General features: G+C 33.8%; 2 protein-coding genes across 2 annotated transcripts in view; one reads left to right on the top strand and one right to left on the bottom strand.

Annotated features, from left to right (window-relative positions):
- Window positions 1-15,153, top strand: part of LOC111000661 — a 53,127-nt gene extending 37,974 nt beyond the window's left edge. Inside the window, exons 3-10 of the mRNA XM_045634705.1 lie at window positions 8,237-8,379; window positions 9,121-9,273; window positions 10,437-10,547; window positions 10,864-10,997; window positions 11,095-11,263; window positions 11,436-11,869; window positions 11,935-12,159; window positions 12,327-15,153. Coding sequence (XP_045490661.1) covers window positions 8,286-8,379; window positions 9,121-9,273; window positions 10,437-10,547; window positions 10,864-10,997; window positions 11,095-11,263; window positions 11,436-11,869; window positions 11,935-12,159; window positions 12,327-14,762 — 3,756 coding nt within the window. The 5' untranslated portion in view covers window positions 8,237-8,285 and the 3' untranslated portion in view covers window positions 14,763-15,153. The remainder of the gene's footprint in view (window positions 1-8,236; window positions 8,380-9,120; window positions 9,274-10,436; window positions 10,548-10,863; window positions 10,998-11,094; window positions 11,264-11,435; window positions 11,870-11,934; window positions 12,160-12,326) is intronic.
- Window positions 15,154-16,845: 1,692 nt separating this feature from the next.
- Window positions 16,846-20,985, bottom strand: LOC111000662. Its single transcript, XM_022270193.2, has 5 exons — window positions 20,132-20,985; window positions 19,827-19,924; window positions 19,234-19,547; window positions 18,550-18,802; window positions 16,846-18,119 (listed from the first exon to the last, which is right to left on the bottom strand). The coding sequence occupies exons 1-5, from the start codon at window positions 20,777-20,779 to the stop codon at window positions 17,714-17,716; spliced, it is 1,719 nt and encodes a 572-aa protein (XP_022125885.2). The 5' UTR covers window positions 20,780-20,985; the 3' UTR covers window positions 16,846-17,713.
- Between the last annotated feature and the right edge of the window lie 1,877 nt (window positions 20,986-22,862).

Genomic DNA, 22,862 nt, shown 5'->3' with positions numbered 1-22,862 from the left:
TTATGCTGAGAAGCAGAATGTTCCACAGCGCTGGTCATTCTGCCAGAGACCACATCAGCTAGTTTGCGCCTCACACATGTCACATGAAAAAAAGAATAATATATTAACACTTCGTAGGAAATACTAATAATATAAATAAAAGTTAGCAGTATTATTATATTTTTCGCCTACTCTGCGGCCGCCCCAACTTTGTTTATTGTTGGAAGGAGTTAAGTACCCCTCAAGTAGAGTGCCATACCAAAGCCTGGCCTAGCCAACAAGGGATCAATGATATCACATCTTGCCGCTTGCCATCGAATAAATTGTTGACAAATATTTTCATTCTCATCCTTGCGGTAGGTTCCAGATCAAACAATTTGAACTTATGTCATACAAAATCTGATATACCGTCTCATGTGTTTCCCCAAGCAGAACTAATGATCTACTCAAGTGGCAAAGTTTGTTTAAGACAGTTAGGTTAGTAAATACATGGACAAATAGAACTCGAACTTCTGGGACAGTTAGTGAGGGTTTTTAAGTAAAGTTGATATCTCTCTGAATTTATATCTATTATTATAGCCAAGCGTTGCTGTGGCTAAGGTTTTTGATTTATAACATAGTAGTAAATTAAGTATTTCCGAACTAATTCGACTTAGAGTCCTTCAAGGAAAGAGCGTACAAATTCTTAAAAGGCCGGCAACGCACTCGCGAGCCCTCTAGCATCGAGAGTGTCCATGGGCGGCGGTATCACTTAACATCAGGTGAGCCTCCTGCCCGTTTTCCCCCTGTTCTATAAAAAAAAACGAGTCAAGGGAAACGGTAGGAGAACTTTTGTGAAAGGTTGGTATTTTAACACAATTTTTCAATATAATAATATTGCGGGTATAAATTGAGATGTAATCAACTCACGGTGTGCAAATTTGATTCATATCGGTTCGGTAGTTTAGGAGTTCGTCGCGGACAAACAACGTGACACGTGAAAAAAGTATTGAATATACGGAACCTCAAATTAAACAAATTTAATATTTCCGCTTAAAGATAGATGACATTATATTCCAACTGAACGATTCGTTTACGATGTAGTTATTGTACAGTAACGTTTAATTTACAAGTAATAAAATCTGACGGTCGTAATTTTGAAATGGGTTTATACTGAGTTTTGATGACATTATAGTTGGAGTGATTTATTTAATCTCGTTATAAGTACGGTTTCATTTTGTTGGCTTGTCTCTCTTATTCTGATTACACCTTTACTACGCGTAACTACGATTCATAGTGACATTAGTTACTACCGTCAACTGAGCACGACTCGGCACTTTCTATATCTGAGATGGAAATTTCTTTGCACACCTGCCTTCGATAGAAGCAGGGGTATGAGGTACCTACATCAGAATCTCTGCTATTCAGAGACTGGGTGAGCATTACCCACTATCACTGGTAGTTCCAGGACGCAACGGTTTTACGCTCAAAACTTCAGTACAGCATATATTATATAAGAGGTAGAAGATGTGTATATCTCCTATTTACTCCGCGTCTTCTCACCCCAGGATTCTTAGATTATCAACTCCTCTCATTAATACAAATGTATTTTTCATTTTATATTCGCCGACTTTTCTCGATATTCGACTATCTACTTCTTAGATATCGTTATCTACAAGAATGACCTCGAATGTTTGCCGCCGGATTTTCTTCATTTACTTGATAATATATTTTAATTATACTCAAGCATATCCGTTGCAAAGCTTTTTAGTAATAATCCTTCCGAAATGGGACTTTCACTGTCAATTTTCTAATCACTGAGAGACAATAGCGCTGAAGATAGCCATGCTTCATGTATTATATTCTTAAACTTAAGAGATTTAATTGCGTATAAGCTTATATAAAAGCCCCACTCACTAGGGAATATTTTCCCAACAATTTTCCCTCAGGAAGTTACCGTTTTACATATAACCCCGCTTATTAACACTAAAGAATGTTAAACCAGTTTCTCTAACCACATAGTTGAACGCAAAAGACTCTTATTATAAAAAACAGTAGCTGTAAATGCAGCACATGGAAAATAATAAATATGCAAGTATTACGTAACGGCTCCTAACTAATTATAGAACCTGCGGCGACCGGAACCATTCCTGAACTGGAAAACCTTAACCTACTAATCATTCTTCATGAGTATGGGACATTAGCCGAGTCCAATTAACCAGTTTGGTCAGCTTCAGGAGCTGGGGGCAAGTATTCCTGCTCGGCCTTAATATCTATACTTATTCTCACTCACGGTACAATAATGTTGCATCATGCTGCCTATTATAGCATAAATACTTTACTGCGGTCTATTTCCAAAGAACAACTTTGGAAATAGACCGCAGTAAAGTATAATAAATACAAATATCTGCTGCGGTAAGGGACTAGCATTCCCATTTTTAAAGTAGTAATATTTAATTGAATCAAATCATCATTTGTATTAAAACAATGTATAAATTCAATCGAATATCAAGACAAGTCGGCGAATATAAAATGAAAAATACATTTGTAAAAATGAGAGGAGTTTGGACTAATACCTGCACTTGAGTTTAATCATCGGACGCCAAGGCAGAATATAAAATATCATGCGTATTAACCTTGGTGTCCGTCGTTCCACTAAAGGCAGTTTTCACATCACCATTATGTGGAAACACTAAAGTATTTCCCCAATTCGACTTAGGCTCAAAAGAGCGTACCAATTCTTAACAGGCCGGCAACGCGCTTGCTTGCCATCTGGCAATGTGAGTGCCATGGGCGGTGGTATCACTTAACATCAGATGAGTCTCCTGCCGCTAGTTTCGTTAGGTCAAAAGCAGATATACCACCACACAAATAAACAGTATTTAAATTATTAATCTACATTAATAATTTTAAATAAATAAATAATTTGATAGTTTCGATCTGTTTAATTTGATAGCATTAAAACATAACTTTTGTATTTTAAATAATTAATTTATAAATCAAAAGATAATTAAATATTTACAATCGACGCAAACACAAAACCTCTTGTAAGTAATAATTTTCTTTCATAAATAAACACCGTGTAAATATATATTGTTCGTTAATTTATTTTCAAACCATCGCAATAAATCAAACCAGTTTCAAAATTAACAATTTGACTCTGCCAATGAATAGAATATTTAAGTCCTAAATGTATTTCCGCCACAAATTACCATTTCTCAGCCCAACACTGCAAAGCCTACTTCAAATAATGCCCGTGTACCATTGTTTCTATGTATACAATATTTACGTACTGTATGAGTTACATCATTCAAACGACCACCATAGAGATTGAGGCTAAAATGTATATACATTTTACTTGTAATTTGCGTACATACATAATTATTTCTTTTAGTTACAATACCTAACTGTTAGATGAGTATTTAAGTTCATATTATTTCCAATATAGAAAATTAAAACAGATTATGAAATTCAAAATCTAAACATGAAATTTAAAAATTTAAAGTTTTTTGTTCACCACAAATTAATGATTATGGTATATGAATATTTTATCCGTATCAAGGCAAGGCAGTTTTCGCCACCACTATGTGGAACCAGCTTCCAACCCAATTGGGCTTAGGCTCTTTCAAGAAAAACGTGAATTAATTTTTAAAAGGCCGGCAACGCACTTTCGAGCCCTCTTGCAATGTGAATTATAGGACGGTATCACTTAATATCGGGTAAGCCTCCCGTTTGCCTCCTGTCTATAAAATAAGTAGTCTAACAGCTATTTATATTAAACCTTTGCCTCAAACGGGCAGTTTGTCCAGTGTTATAGCGCCGCCCATGGACACTCATAAGGCACCCTTTAATCTTTACGCTTTTGGCTGTTTAATTCTAAGCTCGTCATATTTATGAGCATGTTTTGTGCGTCAGGCAGAGGAGCCTCATCACCTACTTGCCTATTAGATTGACAAATGATCACAAATGAGATACAGAAATCTGAAGCCCAGATGTAAAAAGGTTGTATAGCCACTGACCTATTTTATTTATGCGTTTACAAATTTACGCAGTGCCAACATATCCGCTACGAACTTCTACGTAACGGTAAGTAGATTTCAATAAATCATCATTTGTCTACCTCACCTCAAACATTTGTCTTAACACTAATGTTAAAGATTAACGACGTCTATCAATGATTGATAAGTGGGAGGTCGGGACCGCCAACAGTCATCAACTTACATCAAGAAACACTGTCAAATATTGTTCATTATTGTTTGTCCGGTGTAAACACTTCGAAAAGCCCGTCGAACGGGGAAAGATCTGAAGTGTCAATATGAGAGCGTGCCAGTAGTTTTTTGGTTTAATGCATTTTGTCATTTTGTCATGTTTGTCATTCTGTTTGAGACTTGACTTAAAACTTGAATGTTTTATTTCGAGTAGCTTTTCGATTGTGCGTTTGTTTTATGAAAACGTTATTTTAAATACTTTCGATAGTTTAAAAATTAAATTATTTGTGCCTTATGAACCACTTTTGTATGGACAGATTTATGTAACTAATCAGCATCTCTCAAATAGTTCTTTTGTTTTGTTTAATATTAGATCTCTTCGTGTATGTCATGTTTCCTATAAGTGTTTTTTTTTTATAGAACCGGGGGCAAACGGGCAGGAGGCTCACCTGATGTTAAGTGATACCGCTTTGTGTGTGAAATGTGATTTTTTTTTAGCGATGTAACAATATGCCAAGCGTTGGCAAACTTTTTATCAATAAATAAATCTCTGAGTTCCGCTTTTGGATTCATAGTTGCACAGGTACTCCGTAACCAATCACAAATGAAGACTGCGACTAAAGCAGATAGTGTAAATTCATTACCGCTTTCAATCATGGCGTATTAATTATTAGAGTTCAAAGAAAAACGGTCACGATAAAAGGTCAGTGACTTGCCAGCCTCTGGTAGTGTCCATGGGCACTGGTATTACTTAACATCAGAAAATCCTCCTGCCCGTTTGCCTCCTGTCTTTAAAATAAGTAGTCTAACAGTTATTTATATTAAAACTTTGCTCCAAACGGGCAGTTTGTCTCGCGTTAAACCGACCATGGACACTCAAAAGGCACCATTTTATTCATCTATACGCTTGTTTAACTCTAAGCCAGTTGGCATATTTATTTACTTAAAAATGGTTTACCATAAAGTAAATAATATTTAATACGAAATACTGTGAGCAAATATTGATACATTAACTTGTTAAAAACGATATTTGGATCACATTTATACACGTTTAAAAACCTAAGTAAATCGGAGCATAGTTTCCAAGTTGTTTTAATAACTAGGTAGAGACATTGTTCGATGTTTATAAAAAGTTGCAATTCTCTCATCAGTTCACAAAGGTTATCATCCCCATACACAGGTAATAATGTGAACCGAGTGAAATCGAACTTAGGACAATGCCATTGAATTTTTGCGATGTCGTGCGATTTCTCTGCTATTATACTATATTGGGATTTATATTCCACTAGAGTTAGCGTATAAAACTGTAAATTTCATTTGCTGGTTCTGTTAGGATAATATTTATAGATCCAGGTGCATATGGCCCTCTACCCAAAGACAACAGAAGACGGCGAATCGTATCCCCCGTACTCGATCTTGCCTAGTCTGGCAAATATTTGGACGATACTGACGGGAGCACTAATTAAGGGATACTGCCTCCCGTCCATACCAAGCAGGAAGCTTCGTTCGGGATATAAGTATCCGAAGTATCCTTTGGCTCACACTCTCGTCGACATTTTTATAACTATTCCTGCAATTTTGTAATATTTCGTTACACAAAAACAGATTTTAGGAAACTAATTTGAAATATGACGTTATCCGGCTTTGAATAGATGTTGCAAACATTGCGAGGACAACAGGATAGTATACTTTTCGCGTTTATTAAAAATTAATTAAAACAAGTTAAAAACGTGATGGCTTTACTTCCATAATATGCCAAAATACAATATATTTAATTATTATATTTTAGCATAACGACACTTACAGTTCTAAATCCTGACGGAAAGCTTCAACTCGATTATCAAATAATTCTCATTTAAAAGCAATCGTATTAATGAAAACACATTTATGTATTGAAATAAAAACATTATACGATCTTTGCTTCTAAAAGCAATTTTATGCATTACAGCAGACAGTTTTATTAATAAACATAAAATTTAATCAATTAGCGAAATTGCCATATAAAATTATTTCCACATTTAATTTGTGGAAATTAAGCAAGTAATTAAGCTCATATAAAACCGGCCTAAAAACGTGGAAATATCGAGTAGGTACTGTAAACTACTTGACACGTACGATTTTGTAGTAAGAATCTTTGCGCATCAATTTTGTTTCAGAGGTAAATTACCCTGGTATTTTTTAACAGTTTTTATTTTACTATTATAGTTTATAATAGGTTTACTGTTATCGTTATTTAATGTAAAGTACCTACTTGCGTAAAACGTGAGTTAACACGATCAAAAAGGTTTCTTAAACTTTATTGATGAAGCTTGCCAACGCTCGGCACACCGTTTCATTGGCTAAAACCATGTTCAATATTTAATGAGACAAGCACTTACAGGCAACAACATATATGAAAAATAAAAGAAACAAAATAATCTTAATATATATAAATTACGTGTCACATTGTTTGTCCGCTATGGACTCCTAACACACCGTTTGCAGTTTTATCTAACTTACAAGATAGAATAGCTTACATCTCAATTTATACCCGCAATATTTGCAAATATTTGTTTATTATTTGATACAATTCTAACAGATGGCGCTGTGTTAAAAGTATCAACGTTTCACATAATATGTTCTCCTACCATTTCCCTTGTTTAATACTCAGTAGTTTACTACTATGTAATATAACAAAAACCTTAGCTACAGCAACGCTTGGCCGAGTCTGCTAGCTAAATTATAAAAACCATAAGAAAATCGATTTCAAGATGTGAGGGGAGCAACTATGGATATCCAGACCAGTGTAACTGTGCTCAGTCTGGATATCGATGAGTTTTGTCAAAACGAAACTAATTGTTACCGAAATACATACACATTATATACTGGTCTTACATATTTCACATCTTTCGCAGCCTATTTAAAGTTTTACAAAAATAATAGCGATGTCTGATACCTCGAAACAATTGTCTCAAGGATTCAAATGAGGACGAATAATTAAAAATGATTAAAACACCCAAATCACGGTGGCAGTTTACATGCCTAACCTACAATTAAAAATAATTTTGCGATTTAAATATTGCTCATAATATCTTTAATCTCGTCTAAGCTACAATTTATGTACAGTTTGCAGTCATGTGTTGTAAAACACTTCTAATAGGTGCCTTTACGCATATTTTAACGGATAAGTACATAAAACCGTCCGCTTTCAGAAAACGGTGATAGAAAAGCAAACCTGTTATGGATTTGTTAATCATCGACAAATATAGCATTGCTTCGCCAAATTTAAATACTAACCAAATATGGAACATCATCATTAAACGGAACTAGTCCAAATTTATTAGTTTACGAAATAATTAGAATTTTGATGTTAATGTCTCTGGATGTGGCGGGATATGGACAAGGCTACGCAAATAACAAATTTTGCCATTATAAATTAAGTTTTAAGCATATCTTTACAAATAAAGCTAGTTTTAAATTAAATATCCAAGTTATGAAAAAATATAATCCAAATATCTATTGGAATGAGGTTTGAAAGCCTAGAAAACCATTCCTCAGCCTTCTGTGTCAGACACGCGGATACATTTTTGTGTCTTAGACGTTGGCTTCATTCTTTAATTCCTTCACTGTATGTGTATTCAGTGGATCTGCAGTGTTCTACGCAGCTAGAAAAAAAAGCAATCAATTCATTAAATTAAAACTTTATTAAATTAAAATCTCGATCGAAGATAGAGATCGAAGAGGTAAAGGTTCTAAATCTCTTCTAGTATGAGATTCATGACGCTTAAGATTTTTTAAGTTTTAATTTTTTACGTCTGTTATATTTTTAGTTACGTACTTTACATTTAGTATTACCAGCTTTCTTTTCCTTACTAGGGTTTCTTGGGAGAGATCACATCCTAGGCCGCCGTTAATTTATGTTATCTAAATATTATCGAATGCATAATAGATCAATTAATAAAAATAAAATTGTGGTTTACAGGTGAGAGGTGAGGTGGACTCCTGAACTACCGTTTGATATAACTTAAAAGATAGGATGCATAATAAATCAATAATAAATCAATTAATAAAAATAATATTGTGGTTTACAGGTGAGAGCGATGCGGGCGGCGGGGTGGCGTAGTCCCGAGGCGGGGTAGCATGGCCGCGCTGTTGCTGCTCGTCACAGCCGCGGCCGCCGCCAGCCTCGGTGACCTCACAAGACGGGAGACTGGCGACGTCTTTACTCTTATCGGTATGATCATTAATTATAAACATTTACGCCATATAATATTTACGTAATCGTGTTTGAAACTCTCTGAACGCTAATATTCGTATCAATATTTTGACTGTATCAATTAATAAAAAGCCGGCAATGCACTCAAGAGCCCTCTGGTATTAAGTGTCCATGGGCGGCGGAATCACTTACCATTCGGTGAGCCTTCTCCATGTTTGCCCTCTGTTCTATAAAAAAAATATATATAAGTCAATCTAATTAGACTCTTCTCGTCTCATCTTTTCAAAATGTGTGAACACTTTGATAAAAAGAGGTTTTAATAAAGAGGTTAGTTTTCCTATAGAGCATTTAAAATATATTCATGAGCACACCCTGCTCGAAAAGAAAATAAGTCTCAGAAATTGAGATTCCATTTTTTGTGTATAAATTATACTTTTTCAATGAGATGTGGTGTAAATCATCTTTAAGCTTTTAACGATAAAAATTACAATAACGTTTCTAGTTACTTAGTTGTTAGTTAACTAGGAACTTTACAGAATTTTCTTGTTATAATAGGCCTTTGCAGGAGGTTTAGTTTTACAATAGATTCGTAATAATATATCGACAATAGGTACTCGTACTTCGCTAAGGATTTCGTAAAAACAAATTTGTCTTATTTTTGTAAGTTTTCTAAAAATATTCTTATTTTTTATTTATCATTATATCTTGTGTATACATATGTAATACAAGCATATGATAAAAATTCAAAATCCTTGATAGGCGATGAATGCGGTGCAGCACAATGTGCAGAGCATGGCGCTGGTGCGACGAACTCGTATGACGCATCCATTGCCGGCGGCTGTGCGTGCGCATGTCCTCAACGAGCCCCACTTTTTAGAGAAGATAGAGAGCTATGTGTGGATGATCTACCAGGTAAAACTCAATTCAGTGTCACCAAACTATATTATATTCGGTAAACCTCTTTTCTAAGACACTACGTAAAGCCTTTGCATTATCGGCGCTGACATATCGAAGGACGACGTTCAGTTTCACGGTTTAGAGGGAAAGGCTAAATTAGCCTCCAATTGATGTGCTAAGCATGGCAAGAAGGAACTTCACTCCGGGCCTTTTGACATAAAGGCGTCCGAAGTTTCGGCGAATCGGACGTTTCCCAGAGGCCGAATTTTCGCGAAGCTAAGTTTTAAGTAAGAACCAATTTACGAGCCAAATGTTATCTGTCGTTGATCGGTAAAGAATTTTTCATTTAAGTTTTTGAATTAAAGCTAAGAAGTTGACCAATTAAACAGTTGTCACTTGACCGCATTACATTTCTAAGATAAAAAATGCAAGCTCATTTAACACCGTTACACCTAAGTTTTGTGAAAGTTCCTTCGCACTTCAAAATGTATCAACTGTATGCAAATATTCACTATGATATGCATAAAATATTTAAAATATGAACGCGATTTGTATGTATACGGCTTAATGTGCAAGAAGTACATAACCAAAAAAAAATCTTTAAATATTTTTAAATATTTTAAAGGGTCATATAAATAAATAAAGTAAAAATATCTGCAAATTTAAATTCAACGCTTCCATGTGGTCTACTTTATCAAATGTTTAAACTTCCAATTGAAATGTCATGTACTTTATGACAGGTGTTCGGAAAATATGCAACAATATTGACAATAATAAACATGTCAGAACGCGCAATAATATTAAAACGTAATTGTATTTTGCCATGTATTTTGGCTAAGCCTACATTATGGCCGTATCGTGACACGTGCTTTATTCCAGAATAAACGTTTATATATATCGGAATATTAAACAGAATATTTTATCTCGAAATAAACCCTTTGGTGTTATGTGTAAACGACACTTACGTTTAATTTTTTACATATTACAAATGTGAAGCGAAAAAGCGCGGGAAACGTATAATCCGTAATTTTGTAATGTCAAATAAGTTATCTTTATCTGTGGCCATCGTTAGCTTTAAATAATTAGGATATCTAAAATAGTTGTAAATACTAATTATAGTTTAAAATTACGGTACGGTTTCCCGATATTTTATATGAATAACATACGTTTATTTACAGAATGCTCTCTTGCAACATTTGGCACAGGAAATGCCATGCAACGCATCCCTTTCGTGTTTTTACCACTGAAGGGCCAAATCATTCATCCTTCCCGGGAAATAACTTTTCAAAGTAAGTTTATGCAGTATATATACTTGTATACGCAAAACGATATTAATATTTTTATAATAATGATAAAATTAAAGCGATGATATTGCTAGCACAAAATGAAAAGGCGTATAAATTTAGCATAGTTGACAATCTAAATATCTATGGCTTTAGTTTCGCTAAAACAAATATTTTGAATTTTAAATCGTTAAGCAAACACGTTAAATAAACAAAACAAGCTGAAAATATGTTAAAAATATCTGTTTTTACGCACTGTAAGGTGGTTAGCTTAACTCAATTTTACAAAGTTACTTTCTTTAAATGATATCCTTATTTCCAGATGTCAAAACTCCAATATGTGCTGTATCGGGTGCTCAGTTTCTTACAACTAAAGGCTTTTTGGATCTCCGCAATACTCTGGATGCTGATGTACCATTTAGCCTCTTCAGAGATGAGGGTCGAACGTTTTTGCAGGTAATATTCAGAAATACGTGTCTTCATATATTAGCATTATACAGTAAGTAAAATGAAAGTTCAACGCTTACGTATTGTTAACTATTCAATATTATAGTGGAGCGGTGAAGACGATGTGCGCACGCGCATGTCGGGTCGAGTGATGGTCGTGAGACTGTTGTGTCGAGATGTTTCTACCTCTCCAGCATCACCACTCGATCTTCGAGGTGTATTCACTCCCTGTGTGGCCTTTAGAGTTCAAGGAACTCCACCCAGGCATGCAACTAGTAAGTATATTTTATAGTAATATAATTTGGAATACCTGTCGCCTTCACATCCATTTAGGTATATTTAAAAGTTATAATTATTTGCTTAGAATAGTTGATGATGAAATAAAAAACAAAGAGGTGAATAATACTCGAACTTGAATTATAATTAATATATTTCAATAAATTTCAGATATTACAGAAGTGCAATTCACACCAACAGCTCATACGTCAGATACACCACCCTCCACTGGTTTAAGTGCTAGCGAATATGTAGCAATAGGCATAAGCTCCCTCCTACTCGGACTTATCTACGTAGCCTCAGTTTTCCTATACCTACATATAAGAAAACGACGGAAAGCATCTACAGAAGAAAACAGTGTTCGAAGGACCAAAGGGCGGAAAAAAGACGGCACGACAATAACTGAGAGAGATATACTCAGAATCAACAATGAACGCGTTCAGATTTCAAATGCAATGGGAGAGGAGGGTGTCATTAAAAAGAACCCGCTCCTAACAGTAGGAAGGTCCTTTGATAAATCCTACCCAAGTGACAGTTGTAGTAATTTATCGGATTCAGAAGATATGCCTGATAGTAGTTTGAAAAGCGAAGATAATATATTCAATGTAAGTAATTTATTTAAAATAATTCACATTAATTGTATTATCAATTTAACTTTTAATGTTTTTAGAAAAGAACGACATCTGCTATAATTCACCTACACAATGAAGAATCTTTAAATCCGTTTGAGAACATCGAAATAAATCACCGGGACGAGTCTGGAATTGAACGTCTCCCAGACGAACATGTTTCTATAGTAGAAACTATTGATGATAGAGAGATAGCGCGTCCTGTTGGTACAACGCGCAGAAAACTTTACTTCAATCCAGCCTATTTTGAACCTCATTTCATGGCTGTAAGTATTAAGATGTTATTGGCATATTTTCCATGTATAAGTAACCGTAAATTTTACTGATTTTAAATAAAAAGTCCGAGTTTGTTATCAGTTTAACACTTAGTTTGTGCCTTACAAAGTGAGAAATCTTGCGCTGATTACATACTTAACATCTTATTACATTACAGGATCCTCCAGCAGCAGCAATAGAATTTCTCTCTAAAATACGCGAAGTAATATCCATAGCGAAACAAAAAATGGCGGCCAAACGTTTTCAACCTAGTTTAAATGAGATACCAGAAGAAGAAACTTATCCGTCTAATGCTAACAGCATCGATCTTTATCATGGACTTGGTAGCCAACGGAGTGGAAGTGTGATAAGTCTCAAACGTGATAATGCCAGGCGTCGATCCTCCGACTGTTTAGGGTGCCCTGGGTGTCAATCTAATACTAATAATGATATACAAAATATCAAAAGACCCAAAGTTCCAAATTGTTCGAATTGCTTAAATACTAGAGGTGATAAACAAAGCAGTATCCGAGAATGGCTAGATAACATACCGAGTGAGAACGACGAACATGTCGAAGATTCTGAAACAGACGATCAAATACGTATGCCAAGATCTTTACAATCTCTACCTGGGATTGGAAACCGAAATAAAGTAAAGAAACAACATAGTTTTTCAGATAGATTTTCTGTGTTTTCAAATATGTCGAAAAAGTCTACGTCACCATCGGTAAGATCCGAGCCTACATCGCGTAGCACGATAATGCCACAAGTGAATGATGCATCGGATAATATAAGTCAAAAGAGTAAGTTTACTGAACTGCAATCAATTAGTTCAAGAAGCAACGATTCCGATAGTCGAATTAGAAATATGACCAATAACAATTCTCTACCAGATATGGTCAATGATGCTATCGCTTTGGATCAATTCTCAAAGTCATACAATCATAATAGCTCTGACGAAGAACGGTTTACATTAAATTCACCTAAAAATATTATAGATAATACTTACTTTAACAACTCTGAGAGTCCTATAATAAATGACTACGAAACAGATAGTTTAGAACGCAATTCTAATAAAAAAGATATAACAACATCATCAACACCAATCGAATTTCATGATATCCCATCGTCTCAAGCAAGTCCCAGTTTAAGCACTGCGTTACCTTTAGAAGAAGAGCTTACAATGCGTAATGCTGTATATAAAAGAAACTCTAGTAGTGATAGCAATACCCCTTCCCCAGAAGTTGATTTATGTATTAACCAAAACCACTACGAAACTGTCCACGCTAAAAGTCCCCCTCAACTGGAAAATAAAGATGATATCGAAATAAAGGTGCCTTCCTATAGCTTGGTTAGCGAAGTATATGTTAATAACAGTTATAACTTTGGTAGTGCACCAACTTCACCAAGTGGTTCTGAATGTTCACTAGGTAGCAGGAAACTGGTGACAGTACCGGGCCTGAACGAAAAGCCTGGATGTTTAACAATTGAGGTGAAAGATCCGCCAGAAAATTACATTAAAATTCACGAATCTGATGATTTTGAACCAGATACTTTAGACCGTAAACAACAAAAACATAAGGAAATTTTTGAAAATATGCACTTCAGTCGCCAGGATCTTTTGAGAAGTCTCGAAAACCAAGGCACAAAAACCCAACGAATTCAACTGCGAAGTAGTGGCACGTTTCTGCACAACGGTAAAACTGAGCACACTTCCAAATTCAATAGTTTGAGATGTGGCTTTGACATAAAGAACTGTCAAGCTCGTCCGATAATGTCCCCTAATATCTTTAGTAATTCTTCTACGCACGAGGAATCTTCGGATAGAAGTTTAGAAGATTCAGGCGGTTGGACGTCAGAAGAAGGACGACTACTAACTTTAGAACTAAGACATTCCAAAAGACAGCGTCAGTGTACACCACCCACAATAAAGCAAAAACATTTAGCTCGGCCAGATGTTCTTCCACCGCTGCCACCAATCGATAATCCTATATATGAAAATCCAACAAGCCCTCCCAGAAAAGTTGAAAGTGCTAGAATTATTCTCGATCCGCGGTCAAAAACTGTATTTGAAAGTCTTAGTCCAAGGGACCAAAATACCTCCATTCAAGAATCACACATATGTAGTCGTGATTTAATTGATGCACCATCTTGCAGTCCTATGAACAATTCATTCCATTCACACAGCATATCGGAATATGATGATATGAACCAAAGCAGCACGTCACACATCTCAAGACCTAATGAATACACTATAAGTTCAACTAGGCGGAATTCCTTAAGAAGCAATAGCGGCATCAATACAAACACATTTGTCAAAGACCAAAAGTTCGAAAAACCAAAAGTGAGAAGGAAGAAAGGGTTGAGTATCGAAGACTCGGGGTATCTCAGTAGTGATTCTACGAGCTCTAGACATTTTCAAAGGAAATTAGTGATAGCGAAAATAGCCAGTTGTAGTGATAGTGATGACACTGGTAACGAAGCTAGAAGTGAATCGGGAGCTGAAAGTGTAGAAACACATTCTGTGTACTTTGGTAGTTTCAGAAACTTGCAGCCAAGACCCGAACACAATACTATAAAAAGTGTTAGAAATAAACTAAAAGCTAAAAACTAATAGGTATAAGTGTATACAGTATAATATAATATGTAAGAAGTGCAATAAATTAGTTTATATATGTTAATTTAGTGAATTATTTGCAATATAATGTGCAATATCCGTAACTTATTATGCAGTATAATAATGTAGTTAAAACGTGATGACCACGAAATGGCCGGTTGTGCAATGCAATAATAGTGTAGTTAGTTTTAAATGGCAATACAAAGTAAACAAGCTTGTAATAATATTGTTTCCGCTTGGCGCCTTAGCATTTAGTGCTTACATTATTTCTTTTGTCTAAGTTCCTAATTGAACACGTTCTTCATGTACGCCTAAGTTAAATATAAAAAAGAGTGTCTGTACTTATGTACACGCGTTAGAAGTTATACTTCTTTGGCGTATGGAAGAAAATAACTAAAATGCAGTAATGATTTACGATAAATATTAAAATTAATCAAAAATAAAATTTATAATTTAAATAAATAAATTATTAGTAAATACTATCACCGTCGTATATGAAATTGATGTAATAACACCAAAATAATATTGATTCATTGAATGAATTGAATAAATAAATAAATTGAAATTCATGAATTTAGGTGTTGGTGTGCGCGCATCGTAAAAATTCACTCGCATCATTTTTCTCCATCGCGCCAAAAGAAGTATAACTTCAAAAATATATCAAATTAATATATTTTATTATAATAAACACAGATGTGTAAATAATCCAATTATATTCTCTTTTTTAGGTAAATTTTAGGTTGTTCACCTAAGGTGTTCGTAAACGTTTGACGTTTTATTATATAAGGATCAGATTTCTTCCTAGCATAATAAAAACAATTAGTAGTTAATGTTGACTTAGTCAATGGCAAATAATATTTTTATATTGTAAATATGGAAGATTCATGAGTCGGGCGGCAGAATATAGCTTCCTTGTACCTGAAAATAGTGCTCCAGAGAGACGCACAAAGTGATTCAGTTCTCTCTGTCAACACAAGAGCACATTTCGTTCGCTACATGTTGGGAAAGAACAACATATTCTGATAGATTAACATTTGTCCTTTTTTAATATTCAATTCCTAATAATGTTGGTTTAACTTTTATTCCTAACAATTATAGTTTCTCATTGGTTGCAACAGAGATTTGGCACTTGCTTTAAAACAATACAGACGAAAGTTATTGATCTTCAAATGTATGTATTAGTATGTAGAAATGTCATCACACATAGCTAGGGGGCCATTCAAGTATTAGTTAACCAGATTTACTGCAATTTTCCCCCCACCCCTCCAACTTGTCAGCAAAAGTAGGCGAAGGTCTAAAAAATAATAGTACATAAACGTATTTATTTTTCTCGAATCCTCGAACATGCATTTCGTTTTCAAGCATAGACAATATGTGTTAAAAAAGTAAATAATTACTGTTGACGTAATCACCAAATAAGAAAAGCTAAGGACCCTTTAGTGCTTAAGAAATACTTTAACGGCCCCTAGGGAGCTGGCAAGCAATATATCTATGTGATTTGCTCATTTTTAAAAGCGATAATTATACGATAAAGAGACCTGTATGTCTGCCTTATAATTATATTTTCTTCTTTATATAAATGACCGTCATTAACCACAGAAGCAGATACAAGAAGAAAATGTTTGAGTATCGATTTTTTAGATACATATTTAAACCCCTGTAGCTTAAAAACTTTACCTTAATCAATAATGAAAATTTGGTCGCATTGGTCCGAATATTAATTCCTATCAATACAAAATACAAGCCCGCCAGCTGTTATCGCTCACTTTTATCTGTTTCTATACATCGATTTTATTTTTTTGTTTATTAAGAATGTTGTAATTTTTCCAACGTGTATAATATAATATGGTTTTGGGTAAATATTTAATTTATAAATATAGCTGATGAATGGTGCTTAATGGATAACCGGGTATTTTTATGTTAAGGATTTGTGTCTTATTATTTATTGCTGAATATACAAGATGCTCAAAACATAAATTTATTTAGATAGTTATATAATTAAGCATAGACAATATTTTTTATAAAGACTCATAGCCAGTATTGTAATGTTTATATGCTTAGGTAATAAAAATACTTTGTGTAATTAAAATTATTTTATTTTCAATTGTTTTTTTATTTATATCACAGCCATCATGCATGCAAACTAGCTGACAACGCCATCTATGATTTAAAACAAGAACTGATTGGAAAGTAAATGTCATTGTAAAATTGTAGACAAATATAATATCTAATTGTATGATATTGAAGATTTTACAGCAACCAACACTTGTATCCTGTATTTCACACGACGAGGAAAGTGAAAATCGAAATATAAAAATAATAAAAAACAATAATTTGTTGTAGTTTCTTTTTTTTAATGGCCTGTGCCAGTTCCTTTTTATACGCAAAAATAAGTGGCCAGTTTAGTAGGGCACATATAAAAACTTTTTGTTGTGAGCTTAAAAGAAAATCATCCTCTCGGCGTCGAAGTCTGTCACATCCAGTGATGACGTATTTTCTTAGCAAGTGTAATATAAACATAAAATTACTGATACAAGAGAAAAGTTCTTAACAACGCCATCTATGTTTTATCATTAGAAACTTACCACAATCCCTGTATACAATGATTGTGGCGTTTATAGTAATTCTGATACAACGAATGATGCTTTATCCTATAAGGCAAATTTTACAATTTAACAACTATAATAATATCACTTTTTGTTATGAATATTCCTTGACAATTAATCTACGGAGATCACAATTTTGCGGAGGTAGACGCTATTCAAGTCGATAACGATAACGAACAATAGTTTTATTTCAGTTACAGAATCCATGCTTAACGCTATTTTTTCTTCTTTAGAATTGTTCGCTAGAATTTGTACAATTATCTTTATATAGAAATTTAATATCACATTTCTTACTCGCTAAATATGGCACTTTGAGTACCTTTTTTTTAGGTTTTCACCATTTTATACATCTAAACATTCAATCGACATATCTTCAGAAAATGTCTCCATTTTTAATGTCTGCACTCCATTCGAACTTTCTTCTATTACTTTGTTTCGAAACTTCAAAAACTCTGGCAACCCCACAGACAATAAATTAATTTGTTTGCCAATTTGAGCTATAATCTCTGGTTCTGTACTATTATTCATTTTTATCATACACTCATCGAAATATTCCAATATTTGTTTCGATATATTTAATAGGCTTGACGCATAGTTTTTGGTGTCAATTAACATTTCAGTGTTGCTATTGAAACGGGCTAAATCACTGGTTTTGGCAGATACAATGTGGTCTGGCAGTGTTGCCATTATTCTGTGTGGAATCCTGTCATACATGTAGAGGATGAATGCCAGTACTTGTGCGGTCGACCTAAAAAAAAAATATTTCGTGAGACAAACAAGAAAACATCTATATATATATATATATATATATAAGATGAATCCATATTCCCCCTTGGTCACGTCATGACGCGTGAACGGCTGGACCGATTTGCTAATACTCTTTTTATTGTCAGAAAGTTTTTAAAAAAGGTTTCAAAGTTACAGATAAGATATATCTCTCTCGGTCTCCTTCACAGAGCCCGTTTAAACGATTGCAGATAGAGAAGATGTGCTCATCGAACTTTGATCCAGGTTAACTAGGTTTTGCGTAGCTACCAGGGAAAAAATCACCACTCCGAAACAATTGCACACTATAACTCTCAATAAATCAATTAATTAAAATCGATCATTCGTCATGTAATCACCGCCTCCGGTTACTGTAACCAGAATTTTAGTAAAAAACGCCATGCAAATCTTACCTTGAGTAAACATCTATTTTGAAACTACCCATCTTATTATCTTCCATCAAAACTAATGTCAAGCCATGAAGTATATGAGCAGGAGATTTCTTGTGGATTAAGACATTCTCCACATTATCCACGGCTTCCATATTTAAGTGTTTACAAAGAATTTCCAGAATATTTACAGCTGGTTCTTCCATATCTACTTGTCTCAAAATAAGTTCCATTTTCTCAGAAGTAGCCATGAGACCTAATACCTTCAATTTGCTATCTGCAATTTGATACATGAATATATTTTTTTTCCATAAATAAATGTTTGTTTCTTGTAATTAAATTCAAGTTCTTTAACAAATTTTAACATAAAAACTACCACTGACTCTAAATGTTAAAATTCAAAAATAAGGGGGTTATTATGTAAGCAGCTTTACTGCAACTTATCCAAACCCCCCTCTTGACCCTCCTTGACAGCAAAAGAAAGCAAAGCTCTCAAATATAATAGTACAGTACAGTAAATGTAGGAATCCTAAAATGTATTTTGGATTCCTACATTTACTGTATCAAATCTAAATCGTAATATAAATCAGTATTTCCCAACATGGCATGAAACACTAACACATATCTAAATCATGTTTAAGAATTCATGGTAGTGTAGTTTAAATTAAAACGGCACAACCATCAAATAAATGTAATAGTTTTAAATACCTTCATTGCTCATTAGCAATTCAAAATCCTCCCTCATTGTCTCCATAACAGATATTGAAATATTTTCTAATGGCAACACGTAACTACTACCAAGTTTTGTAAATGACAACACTGCTTCAAATTCAATTTTACTAGACACACTATATTTCAATTCTCTCATATCTAATACAGCAAGAACAAAACATTCTTGATTACTCTTTATTGTATGTGGTATTTCTTTCCAAATTTTGTTTGATTCTTCATAGAGTTTTGTCGTGTATGTAATGGTTTTGTTGTCTGTACCATGAAAGAGAATATGTATATTCTCAATGGGCCTGAAAATATTTTTTTATTATTTTTTTAAATTGTATGATTTAAATATAAATAATGTCTTTAATCAAAAAACAATAATAGAAAAGGTTGCCATTAATAAAATGGACTCTAACATATTAAGTATTGATATTTCAGTATCATTGATTTAGTAAAAAAATTTCAAGTAAATTTAAGATTTATTACCAAATACCAGTGTCACGTTGCTATTTTTTATCCTTATTAGGTTTCAACTCTTTGAAAGTCTTTACAAATATTATGATGATTTATAATTACTAACTTACACATTATTTTCATTTTTTATGTTAACAATAATAGTAACTTTTTTATTGCATCCCTTGACCAGTGGTTTTTGAGTATGTATACTTAACACCTTAGATATCTGTAATTTTAAATAATATGTTAAAATACACTAGATTGATATTAAAAATCTTAACCTTGTATCAGTGCACATAAGAGAAATCAACTGCATGTTTATGCAGGCTTACGAGATAAGTAATAAATACAAAATGGAAAAATAAGAGGACAAGACCATCAGGCATTGCTAGTTATCTAAATAAATCTGGAAATATATAGACAATAAACTTACAGAGGTTGATCCTAATGTAAAAAAGGATTCTTCAGTATTTGGAGTATTTCTTTCATACAAGCAATAAGCTGCTGTTTGTTTAATTTTAATATACTCGTCTAGAGTAGCTTGATTCTGCTTGACATTGTATTTTGCTTCAGTAAGTTTTCTTGCCAGTTGTGACATTATAGGAAAAGTTTCAAATTCTAGTTTTGGTACTTTCACAGGTCCCAGAAGCTTAAAATTACAGTCATATATAAATGGCACAGCATCTTCTTTTCGTATGACCTTAAGACATGGCAAGCCAGAGAAATCAATATCAAGAAATTCATATCTTTCTACATTACTTATTAAAATGTGAATGCTTATTTCTTCTTTGACAGATAAAATAATTATTTGGGAACTGGTATGCACGAAATAAAATAATTCACAATTTTCATTACGGAGAATAATTATATCGATGAAGTCCGATGTGTTTTCTAACAAAAGAGACGAAACAAGTTCTCTTTGATGAAACTCCATCACTTCTCCGCGTTTAGTACATACAACGATATCTATTTTTCGGGAATCTCTGGGATGATTATCATAAAAACAAAAACAGGCCACTTCCTGAAGGATAGATTTTGGTAATAGTTCATTTAAATCTTTTAGGATACTTTCAGATTCCATTGGAATGTTGCTCTAACAGACTTTGTCTTAACTTTTATACTACTTGTACAACGCGAAAGTAGTATTTATTATTAAATTATTATTGTACTCAGTGGTGAGAACTGTGATGGACCAAAAAGGCACTATAAGTTGAAATAGATTAAACATTTGATATTGGGCAGATTGCCGGTAAAACTAAAAACTGAAATAACCGCGGTCCGCGATGAGCCGCGACCAATTAAATAATTGTCATATATCATCTGTCAATTTTACTTCACTCAATAGCAGTTGCCTCCTATTACAGGTAGGAAATAATATTATTATCTATGACAAACCTAAACTACATAACATAATAAAACCATTATTCTTAGAACTTATAGAATATTTTCTTAAAGTTGTTTATGTAACATACATTTTAACATACGCTTGCTATGTCAGAACTTGAACTTGTTCGATACAACATAATGTATTACTTTACAAACTTTTTACACCATTGCTTACAATATTTTATGGTTAGTCACGCCGGCAGAAGTCATTGACATGGTGATTGAACATCGATCCTTCCGGGTCAATACACAGCAAAGATATAGATTATTCTACGCGGAAAGACAGTAAAGTTCAGGTCAATATGAATTTATAAAAAAAATAACTATTATTTATGTAGACTGTAGGTTTTTACCAGAACTGATAGGACTGATTTTTTATGGTTTCGAGCAATATTTTCGAAAACTTTTCCGATTCACACTATATCTTTTTTTTTAACTTTAACAATAATGAGGATCATGAATAATAACAATAAAAAGATTAAAATAGAAATAGTTATTGTATACGAAATATTGCCCTCACTTCTATCTCCTTAGTGTTATTTTACTTAGCCTACCTTTTTAGTACATACCAACATGGTGTAGCATACCAAATGTTTCATACATTTGGTATGCTACACCAGACACCGTTCGGTTTTCCGGAATGTAAACTTTTTACGTTTTCTTGAAATGGAATGAAATACGTTTATTTGGAACATAAGATCATCATGGTATCACTTATTCCACGTCATGAACCTCTTGGCATCCCTACTCATCGGCAAAGAAGACAGAGGGTGTTGCCGTTGGCCGAGAGAAAAAGACGGCATAAAAAACTCTCGGTACTCTTTAAAAAAAAAGCATGGAACCTATTCTTATGGAACCTATGTTAATCGTAGAGATCGTCACACTATACTACAAGAAGAAACACCACGTTAAGAATGGTCATCACCCGTCGCATCATTAAGCCGTCTGCACTGGTCGGTGTTACGACGCCGCGTGTCACAAGCGACACGTATGGGGCGGTAGTGGTGGCGTATGGGGTTCAAGTATTACGTAAGCATTATAGGGGGGAAAGGGACTTTGATTTTTTTTAAGTGAGTTATTTATTTACTTTTTTCATATTACCCAAACATTGTCTTTGGTCAAAACCGAAATACAATTTCGAGGATTCAACGATAGTATGCATTCCTATCATCCAAAATTCATAGATATATTTTTTCTGATAAGGCATATTAAAAATAGGCCTCCTGAAAAAGTATAGTAAGTCTCCCACTCTTTCACGGTTTGTAGCACGATTTATTTTGGTGTAGTGGCCGAGCTCAGGAGTTACGTGGCTTCATATTTGAATCTACGTAATCTTCATCAATTGCAAATATTTAGTTGATACACTTTACTTATGATGGCTTGACATGTGATAGTCTATAGTCTACGGACGACCATATTCATATGATCATGGACACACATGCAAATCACGCACACTGTTTATAAAAAAGTTTCATTCACTGTTTATTTGTATATTTTAAAATAATAACATTTTGATATTTTATTGTAACTCGGAAGTCTATTCAGGAATGTTCTAGTGTGTACCAGCCTTTTATATTTTTCAATACTTATTACTATTAAAGATAAATTATATATAATAATGTTTAGATACTAAAATATTATAGTGCTCTTAGACAGATTTAGTCTGCTAGGTACGCAAATAGAATAGGTGGGCAGTCCAGATTAAAATAGATACTTTGAATGGCATACTTCCTTTATCGAGTTACTCTGCCTTGGTCTAGACTCTTCATATTCCAGAT

The sequence above is a fragment of the Pieris rapae genome, chromosome 3, assembly GCF_905147795.1.
Source record: "Pieris rapae chromosome 3, ilPieRapa1.1, whole genome shotgun sequence".
Lineage (NCBI taxonomy): Eukaryota > Metazoa > Arthropoda > Insecta > Lepidoptera > Pieridae > Pieris > Pieris rapae.
The sequence above is the reverse complement of the archived record's forward strand: the minus strand, read 5'-3'. Positions and strand labels throughout refer to the sequence as shown.